Source organism: Diabrotica virgifera, chromosome 2, assembly GCF_917563875.1.
Source record: "Diabrotica virgifera virgifera chromosome 2, PGI_DIABVI_V3a".
Lineage (NCBI taxonomy): Eukaryota > Metazoa > Arthropoda > Insecta > Coleoptera > Chrysomelidae > Diabrotica > Diabrotica virgifera.
Genome location: NC_065444.1, coordinates 62,330,806 through 62,346,511, shown reverse-complemented (window position 1 = coordinate 62,346,511; position 15,706 = coordinate 62,330,806). Strand labels below are relative to the sequence as shown.

At 31.6% G+C, this 15,706-nt stretch overlaps 1 protein-coding gene across 1 annotated transcript; it reads left to right on the top strand.

The window, feature by feature from the left end:
* Positions 1 to 223: 223 nt before the first annotated feature.
* LOC114326252 (juvenile hormone acid O-methyltransferase-like) lies at positions 224 to 10,281 on the top strand. The gene is made up of 3 exons (XM_050642600.1): positions 224 to 589; positions 6,600 to 6,871; positions 10,090 to 10,281. Exons 1-3 carry the CDS (start codon positions 231 to 233, stop codon positions 10,266 to 10,268), a joined length of 810 nt encoding a protein of 269 aa, XP_050498557.1. The 5' UTR covers positions 224 to 230; the 3' UTR covers positions 10,269 to 10,281.
* The last annotated feature ends 5,425 nt before the right edge of the window (positions 10,282 to 15,706 follow it).

The window sequence follows — 15,706 nt, the reverse complement described above, 5'->3', positions numbered from 1 at the left end:
AGATTATTACAAACATTGGAGAACATTATAAAAATTGGAGAGCAGTGTAATGATTGCGTTTCGCTGCATGATATAAATAAAATTTAAGTATATGTCAATAAGTTATAAATATTGTATTAATCTTGATAACAATAACCAACCTTCTGCAATAAACGCATATAAGGATTTTTATTTAAAAGCTGCAAATCAAGTTGCTTTCGGCGGAGTCAACAAGTTTACAGCTTTCAAAAATGACTACTAGTTTATGGGTAAAGGGGAATATTGCTACTCAAATATTAACGAAACAAAAGTTAGAGAAATACGGACATCTACTAAAATGGAAAAATAATGAAAGGATTCTAGAGTTTGGTGCGGCTGATGGAAATACTTCGGTCAACTCTATCTTACCATTCTTGCCAAAGGATTACAAAGAATATGTTCTAACAGATATATCACCTAATATGGTAGAACATATGAAGAAAAATCTGAATATTCCTAGAAGTAAGATCATACAGCATGATATTTCTACCGTAAGGCTTCAAGACGAATTAAAAAACAAGTTTGACCACATTTTTGGTATATTTGTACTGCACATGGTGCCAAATACCAGGTAAGAACATTTTCCTTTTTTGAAGTTTGAAAGTTAAATGTTATAAAAAAGATATCACTTATTAACGATTTTTGAGCGTTAGAGAAGAAGCGTTGTTTATTATTGGTTGGACATAGAGCTCAATTTTCCCGGCCCCTTTTGATTTCCCGGGAATCGAGAGTTGGTAATTTGGATTTCCCGGGAATTCCCGGGAATCGGTAAATTTAAAAATAAAAAGAAAAAATTGTTTTTGTTCTAATTTTTTAATGCAATTAGTATAAAAAATTTGATTACAAATTAAAAATGTTTAGAAAAATTCAAAAATTTAAAGGAAAATTAAAAATTTTAAAGAAAATTTTAAAAATAGAAAAATTATAAATTTGTGTAATCTGAATTTTCGTTGTTTTCTTTATTGAAATATGTTTTAAAAAGACCTAAATTGTTGTTTGATCTTTCAGGCTGGCTCTTTTTTTGTACAAAAATTTGCTGAAGTTGAAAACGCACTTTCTGTTGATGTAGGTCTGATGGTTTTTAGTGAAGTGAGTAATTTTTTAAACGTCCGGTCAGCTGATTTGCATTAATCTAATAACGTATTAAATTTCCTATTTACTAATTCTCGAGGAAGATTGTAGTACAGCGAAGAATTTTTTTTAATTTTTTTTAAGTTTTTTTTTGTGAAATTTACGGTTTTGGTGAGAACCAATTAGCTTTAAAATTGTTAGTAATAGATATTTTTAACGTAACAAGGCAATAAATTTATTATAAAATAGAAATTTCCTTTAAATTCGCATTTAAATTCGTATTGTGAGATTTTTTCTCTACGGGCGATTACTTACGTGACAGAAGTGAGCGCGACTGCTCCCGGGTTAAGATATACAGTGCGTTCATAAAGTAACGCATAAATTCAATATTTCGTAAACCGGCGAAAAATCCCGAAACAGGTCGATTTTTATTTTTGATTTCCGATTTTTTGGCATATACATCATACTAGTGACGTCATCCATATGGGCGTGATGACGTAATAGATGATTTTTTAAAATGAGAATAGGGGTCATGTGATAGCTCATTTGAAAGGGTATTCAATTCTCTTTTCAATAATATAAACATTAACATAATTATTTATAGAAGGTGTTCAAAAAAACATTTTTTAAATTAAAATAATTGAGACAAAAAGAAGAATGTATGTAATTTATTAAATTCAAAATACGTTTTACTGTTTTCAAATGTTTGGGAAAAAGAAAAAAATGTTTATTTGACAAATAAATATTGTTTTTCGCTTAACTTCAATGTTAAAGCTGCCACCCGCTGGTCTCTTGGCAGTTTGAATATTTCGTTTAAGCGAAAATCAATGTTTATTTATTAAATGTAAAGACTGAAATAGTTTCGTACACACTTATGGCAACAGGTAAAAGGGGGAGAAGTGTACTTTTGAAGTGTGTAAAATTAATAATTCTTAGCTGAGCGCTTTCGGCTTATAAAGCCATCTTCGGAGCTATGCTACAATAAAAGATCTCTAATGAATAATTGATCTTAGAATTCAAAGTTTAACTTACGTCAAAAAGGTCAAAATACCACTATGAAGAGAGATGGGTTCCATTTATGATATGAAATACTTCTGTTTCTTATGTAGTTTTTTATTGGTTGGAAAAAACCTTGTCTGTCTGTTTAAAAAATTGTTCAATTTGCTGTTGGTTATTTTTGTATCCAGAAAAGTTAAACATCAAGAACGAGCACAAAGGACTTTCACACGAAAATTACATTATATATAAAAAAAATATATAATGTAATTTTCGTGTGAAAGTCCTTTGTGCTCGTTCTTGATGTTAATAAATATTAATAAATATAAATATATATATATATATATATATATATATATATATATATATATATATATCTTGATGCGATAAAAAAAATATATAATGTAATTTTCGTGTGAAAGTCCTTTGTGCTCGTTCTTTATGTTTAACTTTTCTGGATACAAAAATAACCAACAGCAAATTGAACAATTTTTTAAACAGACAGACAAGGTTTTTTCCAACCAATAAAAAACTACATAAGAAACAGAAGTATTTCATATCATAAATGGAACCCATCTCTCTTCATAGTGGTATTTTGACCTTTTTGACGTAAGTTAAACTTTGAATTCTAAGATCAATTATTCATTAGAGATCTTTTATTGTAGCATAGCTCCGAAGATGGCTTTATAAGCCGAAAGCGCTCAGCTAAGAATTATTAATTTTACACACTTCAAAGGTACACTTCTCCCCCTTTTACCTGCAATGTTTATTTGTCAAATAAATTTTTTTCTGTTTACTGACAGTAGTAAAATGTATTTTGAATTAAATAAATTACATAATATATTCTTCTTTTTGTCTCACTTATTTTAATTTAAAAAATGTTTTTTGAACACCCTGTATAAATAATTATGTTAATGTTTATATTATTGGATAGAGAATTGAATACTCTTTCAAATGAGCTATCGCATGACCCCTATTCTCCTCTAAAAAAATCATCGATTACGTCATCACGCCCAGACGGATGACGTCACTAGTATGAAATATATGCCAAAAAATCCTAATTTAAAAATAAAAATCGACCTGTTTCGGTATTTTTCCTTAAAGTCGCCGGTTTGCGAAATAACGAATTTATGCGTTACTTTATGGACGCACTGTAATTGAAAAATAACTCTTTTAAGTGGAATGATTTAAAATGATTATTAAGCAGAGATAATAATTGTATCAGAATCATTTATTCATTGGGAATTAGTAATATCTCTACTCATAATTTAAAATAAAATATTTTAAAATCCCGGGAAATCTGTAAAAATTCCCGGGAATCGGGATTTCCATTTTTTACTGATGTCCCGGGAAATGTGTCCCAAGAATTTCCCGGGAATGCAGCTCTAGTTGGACATAAATCTTATCACAATTTACTATATCGGTTTGTGTTTTTGTTGATCTCAAAAAAGGTAAGTTTTTTTAAGTTTAGCTATTCAACTAAAAATTATATTCAGTACAATTTTTGCTAAGTTAGAATTTGTTGTTAATTGTGGTTTTAACTAATAGACGAAGCAACGAAGCACTAAAAAGCCCAAAACCTAGGAATTTTGTGCAGTAAGATGAATTGTCATGCAACTTTTTGCGTTCAATTCGAGAGAGTGTCAGGCAATTTTGTGAACTAAATTGATCTCTGGCAAACAATTTTGTGCATGAGAAAATGCATTTTCAAAGTGCATCTCGAAGAGATCGAAAATGAAAAATTTAGAACTCAGGAAATATTGACGGAAATGAGTTCTATTTTTATTTTCGGGAGTTTTGGAGGTCAGTGAACATAAATTTCATGACGGCGATGGTCTCCGAGGTACCTGGTGCCCAGGGTGGTCGCCTGGGACGATCGAATAATTCGCCGGACGATCGAATAATTCGCGAAATGAAGATTGGATTGAAAAACTAAACAATACAAGATTAATATTTTTCAAAAATCTATCGAATGACACTAAAGACCCCATCCCTTGGAGGTGGGGTGGGGGTAACTTTAAAATCTTAAACAGAAACGCCCATTTGTTATTACAGATTTGGATTGCTTACGTAAAAATAAGCAAGTTTTATTCTAGAAGTTTTTTCGAATTGTTGATCGATCGCGCTATAATCGGAAAAAACGATTTATCGTTATACCATACGTAAATTATAGAAACGGTCCAATATCTCGAGAAATACACTTCCAAATAAAAGACTAAAAAATACGTATTTAATATTTTTTAAGAACCTATCGAATAACATCAAACACGACTCTCCACTCCACTCCCTGGAGGTGGGGTGGGGGTTAACTTTAAAATCTTAAATAGGAATCCCCATGTTTTATTGCAGATTTGGATTCCTCATGAAAAAATAAGCAATATTTATTCGAAAGATTTTTTAGAAATGTTAATAGATGGCGCTAATAAATAGTGTTTTTCCGATTATAGCGCCATCTATCCGTAATTAGAAAAAATGCCTCCAATAAAGGTTACTTATTTTTACGTAAGAAATCCAAATCTGCAATAAAAAATGGTGGCTCCTATTTAAGATTTTAAAGTTACACCCCACCCCACCTCCAGGGGGTGGAGTGGAGGGTCGTGTTTGATGTTATTCGATAGGTTCTTAAAAAATATAAAAAACATATTTTTTGGTTTTTTATTTAGAAGTGTATTTTTCGAGATATTAGACCGTTTCTATAATATACCTATGGTATCACGAAAAAATCATTCTTTGCGATTATAGCGCCATCTATCCACACTTCTAAAAAATGTCTCGAATAAGAGTTGCTTACTTTTACGTAAGCAATCCAAATCTGCAATAACAAATGGGGTTGCTATTTAAGATTTTAATTTTACCCCCACCCCACTTCCAGGGGGTGGAATGGGGTGGTCGTGTTTAGTATTATTCGATAGATTTTTGAAAAATATTGAACACGTATTTTTTAATTTTTCGATCCAATCTTCATTTCGCGAATTATTTGATCGTCCCGCGAATTATTCGGTCGTCCCAGGCGACGAGGTCCACCCTGGGCACCAGGTACCTCGGAGACCATCGCCGTTATGAAATTCGTGTTCAGTGACCTCCAAAACCCCCACGTATAAGAATTGAATTCATTTCCGTCAATATTTTCTGAGTCCTAAATGTTATATTTTCCATCTCTTCGAGATGCAGTTTAAAGATGCTTTTTCTCATGCACAAAATTTTTTGCCGAAGATCAATTTAGTTCATAAAATTGCTTGAATGCAAAAAGTTGCATGACGATTCATCTTACTGCGCAAAATTCCTAGGTTTAATGCTTCGTTGCCTCGACTATAAGTTACATGCAAAGAAATCGTCTTGATCGTGAAACACAGCTATGAGCTGTTGGTAATATACAAGGTGGTATGAACATCCGCAACGTAGCAGAAGCTGTGCATTCGAAAAAAGTACTGTAGGACGGTTATCGCTTGTGGTAACGTTTTCAGAAAATTGGTGATGTAAAGGAAAGACACACTGGTCCAACAAAAGCAACACAACCGGTACATCACAGGTTTGTTCGCATTCGGGCATTAAGGAACCCAATGTTACTGCTAGTCAGCTAAGAAGTGAGCTTCAAAACATTCATGGTATTAATGTCTCTGCTCAAACTGTCAGGAACAGGTTGCATGAGAGTAATCTTCACGCTGGCCGTTCCATTGAAGTTCCAGTGGGAATCGCACAAGGAGATTAGAATGGGCCGAAGAACATCAAATTTGGTAAGAACAAGAATGGGTAAACATTCTTTTCACCGATGAATCCAAGGTTTGGTTTACGACCCGATTCACAAAGATCGAGGGTGTGGCGGATACCTGGCAACGCATCTCGCTTGCAAAACGTTCAAGAAGTTGACATATCAAGGAGAAACTTTGATGTTTTGGGCTGGAACTTCAATTTGTTTTCAAACTGACCTCGTTCATATTGAAGGATTTTTAACAGCAAATGAATATCGAGATCATATTTTTGAACCTACTGTTCGTCCATATGCTGCACAATTCGTAGAAAACTTTGTACTGATGCACGACACTGCACGTCCGTAGGTTGCAAGAATCGTAAGACATTTTTTAGAGTACAAAATATTCAAGTATTAGTGTCCCAGACAAGGGAAGGGCTGTTAAACTGTATGCAAAATCAATGGCAACAAATTGAGTAAGACAATATTGGCAATTTGGTAAGAAGTATGTCAGATAGATGTCGAGCTGTTACTAATAACACAGGTGGTCATACATTCGACTAACAAGAGCCTAAGACTTTATTTTTAAATTTTAGTTGAGAATTTTTGTTTAAATTATTTTAAATTATTAAATTTTTTATATCTTCTGTATACAACGACCGGTTGTTGTTTTATTCACAATTTATCGTTAAGCAGTGTCCAGATGTGTTGAATTTCAATATTTTCTAAATAAATTGTTAAATACCATTCTTTGAGTACTCTGTCCCCTAGACCATTTTGATGTACGTATTTCTATTTTACATATACATCTAATTCATCTTTTTAGACAAAGTTTCATTAACGTCAAGGAAATGCTTAAGCCAGGCGGTCAAGCATTTATCTCATTCCTGGAACGGGGACCAATGGATCACGCTTTCCACCGTTTGCGAAACTATCCAAAATGGTCAAGATATGGATACCAGATGTCTGCTCATTACTACAGCGACAATATTGAAGAATCGTTTAAGAAAGATATTGATGCTGCTCGGTTCGAATCATATTCATTTCATGTTGAAAACAACTACCCGATCTGGTATGAAAGCGATGAGGAAAGAAGAAGTAAGTACACATTTAACACGAATTAAGAATCCACAAGGAAAAATGTTTTCCTGTAGGGGATACCTACAGGAAATCTTTCCCTTTGGGTTCTTAGCCGTCTGGGTCCTTAGGAATTAGTCGCCTAAGTCTGAGTTTGTTTTTAATGATATCTATTCCCTGGATTAACTGAGATAATTGTACACTTCCGTTACCCTGACTGTGTTTTATTCTTGCAATTTATATAAATTCCAACAACTATCAACTATTTAAATAAATTCAATAGCTAAGAAATTTAAATCGACAAGAAATACGTTTCCAATCCTGGGTATTATCGATTTATTATCGATTTTCTAAGTCATTGATCCTATGTGTACTGTTGTTTGCCTACTCTCATCGTAGATAAACACAATCTTAGTGCAATTTAAATATAGCTTCTCTAATACTAAATAAAACCTTTAATTGAGACCAAGTGTCCGGTAACGCCTTCGTGGTTTCTAAAAGTTTCATAGCATATGAATGCTGAGGCAAAGAAAGCTAGGGGAGATCTAAGAATTACATCTCACTTCCTGCCTGCTCAGCGTGGCACAAATTCCAACGCAAGCTCACAATTTATAGAAATCGCCGAGGCGTTACCAGAAACTTGGTCTCAATTAAAAGTATTATTTTAATACTAGTTTTAATTTTATTGAAGTAAAACTTTTAATTAGACGTCTATTATTTTCGATTTACAACTGACTTATTATTTATTTCTATTAATTTATTCCTAACAGAGTATGTGGGACCAATCGTTGGAATTTTTGCCACGCTGAGCAGGCAGGAAGTGAGATGTAATTCATAGATCTCCCCTAGCCTTCTTTGCCTCAACATTCATATGGTTTCAAAATTATAGAGACTGCGAAGGCGTTACCAGAAACTTGGTCTCAATTAATTTTTTTATTTTTTATTATTTTTAATTTTATTGATGTAAAACTTTAAATCTCTAATATTAAGGTTGACGTGGTAATTTTAAATATTAAAAAAATATATTTCATAGTAATACTCACAGTTTCTGGCTTAAAAGAGCTTATGATTATGATGAAACATACCTGCAACAAGAATAAACAAATTATAAAAGATGATTATTATAAATACTGCAATATAAACTGAATATTAACCCTCCGTTAGTCGCTATCGGTGTCACACACCGACGACAGAATTATTCATTCGGGATTTACAAAATAACTGGTTTTCTCTATCGCCACTTTCTGTACCTCTTCCTATCAACTAACCTCGTGTTAGTATACATTCGTACCTATTTGGGTACAGTTGTGCAAGTTTTATAGCTATTTTCGGTGCAAGACTCCGTAGCGACTAACGGTGTGGTTATTACTTTATTGGCATAAGTTGCAGTTCAGGTAAAGATTTAGCATCTTATTATTGCATTTTATCGGTAAGTTTTGGTCAAATCTTATTTATAGATGTCCTTTGAAGCCGAACAAACACGTTTGTTGGAATTATGGGAAATAGCGAATATTTTTATATTACAAATAACAATACGTATATTGTTATACTAGGGTTTTTCATTTTATATCTGTTGTTTTTCAATAAAACATTTTTTAAAATATTTTTCAGTCATTCCTATACACAATATAAAACATTTGTATGAATTTTATAGCAATAACTATTTTTTTAAATTGTCGGTCTCTGACACCGTAGCGACTCTTGATGCTCCGTTTATCCTAGCGACTAACGGAGGGTTAAACTATTTGTTTTAATATGAATTAGAATCGAGGACTCCAATCTAATAAAAAATTTAATAATAGATTATATTACATTATATTTTTGTATTACTGATTGTATTTTTATCTTGCAAATATTTTTTGTCAAATATGCTATACATTTGCATTTTTTATGACACAGCTAATAATTCCCAAAGTAATATCATAAACTGGTGACATATTTTTATTTTAATAACTTCACATAAAATTTATCATTGTTAAATAATTCAATTGAGATTTAGATTTCTGTCTACGTAGACCTTTAAAGTTATCATCGTCTGGGTAAAGTTCTTCGAGCTCTTTGTTAGTTCATATCGTATATTGTCCTGATGCTTCATCCAGCACAGGACCAAAGATCTTCCTTAGGATTCTTCTTTCCCAAACAAGTAGTCTCTCTTCGTTTGCCTTTGTTATCGTCCACGTTTCGCTTCCATACATCACAACGGGTCGTATGATTGCTTTATAGACTTGTATCTTCGTACGTCTTGTTAAATGTTTTGATTTTATAAGGTTTTGGAGGGCAAAAAGACATCTGTTGCCGGCCTGTATCCTGTTGTTTATTTCTTGTGATCCGTTACTGTCTTCAGTTATTGTTGTTCCAAGATACTTGAATTCTCTAACTCGCTCAAAGTTAAAGTCATCGATGGTGATGTTCTGACCAATTCTGTCTCGACTTTGGTTATTTTTGTTTTATTTATTATTACTGAATTGTATTTTTATCTTGCAAATATTTTTTGTCAAATATGCTATACCCTGTTTAAAAATTATTGATAGCACAATTTTTTATGACTCAGCTAATAATTCGCAAAGTAACATCATAAACTGGTGACATATTTTTATTAAAATAAATTGACATAAAATTTATCATTGTTAAATATTTCAGTTAAGATTTAGATTTCTGTCTACGTACACCTTAGAAGTTATCATGCGTGTTTTGAAAATAACATTTATTCATCTCTTCGTGTCATCCTGGCCAAGATCTTTCCTTGTATAATCAATTGAAGTACGTCGTATCTCTCACCTCGCATGAGATGACTCAGGTATTGCAGCTGCCATGTTTTGATAGCTTCCATTATTTTTATTATTTTATTAACTATTCTCATGACTTTTTGGTCAGCAAGCATAGCAGAGTATAGGCACTTGAGCATGGAAAAATTTTGTCCGCCGGGTGAAAAGTGGTATCCTTTGATGTACCGCTAGATGGACAGGTGTGGCAGGTGGATAGGTACGATAAGTGAACAGATTCTCTCCTTCTTTTCGTCTGTCAAATCGCCTTCTTCTTTTTGTCTCATTGGGTTTCGTCTTTTTATCGGTTTAAATTGATATGTCGCCTTCTAATAGAGGCTAAACAATATTATAAGAGATGGGGTTAAGCAACATTATTAGGGATGAAGGTGAAACAATATTGTTAGGGATGGGGGTTAAGTAACCTCGTTACGGATGGAGGTTATAATATTACAAATATTGTTTATTATTTTCTAGGTGCACTTACCGCACTCAATCACGTGCTGCAAAGGATACCTGAAGAAGAAAGGGATGAATACTTAGAGGATTACCATAAGGAAGGCGGAAAAGATCTTAAGATTATGGAAAAAGATGGAAAACGATTGCTATACTTCAATATGAAATTATTCGTTGCTATAATGAACAAACAGGAATAAATATTTTAGTTTATTCAACCTGTTTTTTTTTTACAGAAATAAATATTTTAGTTTATTTTTAACTGGTTTTTTTATTATTTAGTTTTTTTTTATAAAAATTTACAGAGGTTGGTGAAGCGTAAACGGTGTCATCTAAAATGGAACGAGAAATTATGTAGTGAATGTACATGTATATCATACAATGCTAATTTAGCATTTAGTCCAGTCGTGTGAGATTTGATCTCTACAAACGAGTCACCAAACGAGATTTTGGGATCCCAAACGAGAAACAAAAAAGTTTGCCACTCCTGCACTAGGGCGTCCCCTAAAATCGCCCCTGATAGGGGTGGAAAACGTGAAACAACTATTTACTTAGAATATGTACTCCGTACAAAAAAAGTCGTTCAAACAAGATATTAATGAATGAATCGTTCTCTCAGAAACAACGCTTGAACCGACCGGCGATTTTGAATGTCCGTTAGGCACGCGCAAAATCATTTTTTTAAATAAAATTTGTATCAGCTCAACAGTAAGAATTCGATATCTTTTGAACAGAGTGCTTTACCAATAAATAAAGTCAGTTTCTGTAAAGCTGTTAAATAAATAAACATCGCTATTTTTTATGATTCTCATAAGGTCAATAAAATTTGTCAATGTTAGAGCCTAATATCCAAAACCTGTAACAGGAAATTTCGATTTTAATTGTTAGCAACAAATCTGAGGAATTTGAAATATGCCTAAAAACTCTGAATTTAAACTTTCGTGTTACAAACGATCTAGCGTCACGGAAAATGTTTCCACGAAGACGGCACTACGTGGAAATGTGTAGCTAAAGTTGTCTAATTTCGAAAAATGTACTTATGCAATCGAAAAAACCGCTCGCGTAACTGACATTCCAAATCGCCGATCGCTTCAAGCGTTGTTTCTGAGAGAACGATTCATTCTACACAAAAAGTGCTAATAGGGGAGTGCATATAGATTTTCACTTCGGAAAAAATCAAACAAAATAGAACTTTCTGTAATTTCATTAAGAAATGTTTAATAAACAACATATCAAAAAGTTCTACTCGAGAAGTGGGTGCTTCATTTTTTATTAAACAAATTAACTGCGAAAATAGATGATTTTTAAAAACTCCGAAAATATAAATTTTTGAAAAAAACTGACTTGGCCAATGAAAAATTCAGAAAATTTTACAAAAAAAACCTTAGATAAAGATTTTTTAAAAATTAAATCTGTAGCTTCTATAATTTTTTATTTATAACGCTAAAGTCACCCTTCTCACAAACATGGGTGCACTGTAAACGAGCCTACGGCGAAGTGCACGGTTGAGTTTTTTTAATGTAATTCTTGAATTAATCGATCGAATGAAATTTTACAAATTAAGCATGAAAGAAGAATAAATAAGCTACCTTAGAGTTATAATAAAAAGAAACAAAATGTATGACCATAAGTACGGTGTGGGCTGAAAGTGAGACTTACATGAATTTTGTTTAAAAATTATTTAAAAATGTTCTTTTTTTTTCTCTGATTCTGGCTTTGGTTTAAATTTAAAAATGTGTAACTAATACAATTTTTCTTATAAAACTCTCAATTTTGCACAACTTACCTTTCAGTCGTCTTACTAAACGATGTCTCATTCAAAAAAATCTCAAAAATTTAATTCAAATGATACGACATCTCAAAAAATGTAATTTTTAAAAACTTCATAGTTTTACAGAATTAACACCAATTTAAGACGGTATTACGCAATTTTCAACCGATCTATTACAGTTTTATAGGTGTTTTTTTAAGCTCAGAATGTAGTCTTTAAAATGAACTAAATTATTTTACTTTAGAAATGAAATAAACTATTTCTTTTTGAGAAAATTAAGAAAGATACCAAAAATGTAATACAAAAACCGAAAATTACCAGCTAAAAAAATGTTTATACAAAGTGATCAAAACTTTTTTCTGTAAAACTTACCTAAAATACATTTAATAATAAGCTTCAACGATAATAAATGTTCAACAAAAAATTTTTTTTAGCTCTTATACAGTATGTCTACGTAACTTGGAACCTATTGATAACTTTTTTATTATCAGTCTTACGAAAAAAAGGTATTCCTTATAAAATACTCTGTATCGTATATAATCTAAGATGTAACCATCAAATATAAAATTTTATTAATTTTATACGAGGTATGTCAAAAAATATGAATTTTACTCAAGAGTAAAGTACCTTTATATTTCACAATATCGAAAATTGTTATAAGGAAAAGTTGTTTGGAATTAAAAAATATGTTTCAGTATTCAACTACATCCTTCTAATTATAATATTGTGAATAATAAAGGCACTTGACTCTTAAGAAAAATTCCTATCTTTTACATACCTCGTATAAAACTGAAAAAGTTTGATATCTGATGGTTGTATTTCAGATTTTAGACCATGTAGAGCATTTTATGAAGAATAACTTTTTTTTCGTAAAATTGATAATAAAATAGTTACAATAATTGTAATAAAATCATGATGGGTATCCGCAATTTGAGAAACAATTGAATTTTTTTTTTGATTAGAATAATGTTATTGTATATTAAAACATTGTTTTTAATTTCAAACAACTTTTCATAATAGCATTTTTTGATATTCTGGAATAAAAAGGTACTTTACTCTTTAAAGAAATTCATATTTTTGGCATAACTCGTATAAAATTGATAAAATTTGATATCTGGTGGTTGAGTTTTAGATTTTTGACTATCCAGAGTATTTTATGAAGAATAACTTTTTTTCGAAAAATTGGTGATAAAAAAGTTTTCCATGTGGTTCCTAGCTACGCAAACATACTGTATACGAGCGTCTGTATAGGAATTTTCAAACTGTAATGCCATATTCGGATTCAGCATAACCAAAAACAAAATAGAAACATATTTGATCAAAGTAAAATTATGAATTCAACGATATTTTTAAATTATTTATACAAAAAAATTGTTATTGTTTAAACAATAGACAATTAGCGGCCAAATCTGCGAGTAGAACTTTTTACTTTAACATGTATATAAACTAACAAAAAAAGTTTGAGAAAAATATAAGCTTGTTTGAACTATTCCGAAACAATGCATGTTTTCGTTGGTTTACTGTAAAGAGACCGAAATCATTAGACCGAAAACAGTAGACCGAACTCATTAGACCGAAAAGCACTTTACCGAAACCTCACTAGACCGAACAGCAGAAGACCGAAAAGCAGTTCTTTTTACTTGTCGAAGTAAAAGAGATAAGACTAATGTAATTACAACTAAATGTTATTTGGATGGTTATTATAAACAGTTAAAATGGTGTTAACGTCACTCTACCCTTAATTTATTTTTACCTTCTCTAATTGTTTAACGGATGAAAATTATTTTATATCAGACTGTACAGAGTAACAATTTACACAGTCTATACACAGTATATAAAATAATACAAAAAAAATACAATAAACAAAAAGACAGATATACAAAATCTTAGCATAATTTACTGCAAACTTTTTAAATTTCTTTACCATTTCGGTCTAATGCTGTTCGGTCTAGTGGGGTTTCGGTAAAGTGCTTTTCGGTCTAATGAGTTCGGTCTACTGCTTTCGGTCTAATGATTTCGGTCTAATTGTCGTGTACCGTTTTCGTTCTAACTGCACTCCCCTATAATTAAAATTTTTGTTTCGACTTGATTTCAGTTGCAATTCTTGTTTGATACACTTTTTTTCTACGGCGTACGACTAAATAAATCGTTGTTTTACGTTTTTCACTTGTATGAGGGGGGCTTTAGGGGGAAACTCACAGGAAGGAGTGGGTTTTTCGGGGCCCAAAGTTGACATTCTCAGTAAAATTCAGTTTGTTCGTACAGTATGATTTATAGAGCTTCAGCTGCATTTTTTATTATAATTATGTATTTTCCATGTTTTTGCATATACCTATGTAATTATACAGGGTGTCCAGAAACTCTACCGACAAACGAAGACAGGAGATTACTCAGATAATTTTAAGACAATTTAACCCAATTCACCTAGTCCGAAAATGCTTCTTAAGGGAGCTAGATCACTTTGAAGATGGCGTCATGAAATTAGTTTTTCTTTAATACCTCCAGAACGCTTCTATTTAGAAAAACTAAAATTGGTATGCATATTTACTTTTCAGAGATGAATCGATTCCATCCATTGCAAATTTCTAGTACTGGTCATAGGCATCCGTTTTGGATAGAGCAACGGGTATTTTATCGCATAACTTTTTTGTCCTAAACTTTTATGCATTTTTGACACCGGATTATTAAATTGTAAGGTATTCTAGTACTAAAAGATACTCTCGCTTTAAGTCGGTAGGATACACCGTTTTCTAGAAAAATCGATTTGAAAGTTTTTCGTTTTTGGAATTTGAAAAAAAAATGAAAGAACTTTTCAACAAAAAACGAAGTATTTTACCAACATAAAGTAAGAGTAACTTTTAGTACTCGAATACCTCATAATGTAATAATCTAGTGTCAAAAATGCCCAAAAATTCAAGACAAGAAAGGTATGCTATAAAATAACTGTTGACCTACCCAAAACGGACGCCTATGACCAGTTCTAGAAATTCGCAATTAATGAAATCGATTTATCTCTGAAATATAAATAAATGTACCAGTTTTCATTTTTCTAAACAGTTTTTTTTTTATTTTTTTTTTAATTCAAACGGCGAAAAATTTTCAAATCGATTTTTCTAGAAAACGGTGTATCCTACCGATTTAAAACAAGAGTACCTTTTAGTACTAGAATACTTCACAATTTAATAATCCAGTGTCAGAAATGCATAAAAGTTAAAGATAAAAAAGTTATGCGATAAAATAACCGTTGCCCTACCCAAAACGGACGCCTATGATCGGTACTAGAAATTTGCAATGGATGTATTAGATTTATATCTTGAAGATAAATACGCGTACCCATTTTTGTTTTTCTAAATAGAAGCGTTCTGGAGGTATTTAAGAAAAACTAATTACAAGACGCCATCTTCAAAGAGCTCTAGCTCCCTTAGGAAGCATTTTCGGACTAAGTGAATTGGGTTAAATTATCTTAAAATTATCTGAAGAATCTCCTGTCTTCGTTTGTCGGTAGAGTTCCTGGACACCCTGTATAAATTATATAAATTCACTTGCGAAATTACGAAATGTTTGCTCTTTTTTTTTCGTTCGTTAAGGTTACAATATCAATGGTAGCTAACTGTAGTATTTTGATCAGTTAAGCTAAATATATTCACATATTATTTTAATTAAATAAATTTTTTAGAGGTTCAGCTTCCTTTTTTTATAATTATTTATTTTCCATATTTTTGCATATAGTCCAATCTTTTGAGTTGCGTTCCTAGGACGACTTTATTGAAAGATAGTTCATTATTCATTAGATTACATGAAATCAGCTTTAACTCAAGAATATCCGTTATAATATGTAATATCGAATAAGGCGATTAAAATGGTCAC

Bases quoted from the DNA above. Each gene is read 5' to 3' on its own strand.
- LOC114326252 (XM_050642600.1), top strand. From the start codon at position 231: ATGACTACTAGTTTATGGGTAAAGGGGAATATTGCTACTCAAATATTA. The intron at 590-6,599 runs GTAAGAACATTT...TCATCTTTTTAG, and splicing joins CACATGGTGCCAAATACCAG to ACAAAGTTTCATTAACGTCA. The intron at 6,872-10,089 runs GTAAGTACACAT...ATTATTTTCTAG, and splicing joins AAGCGATGAGGAAAGAAGAA to GTGCACTTACCGCACTCAAT.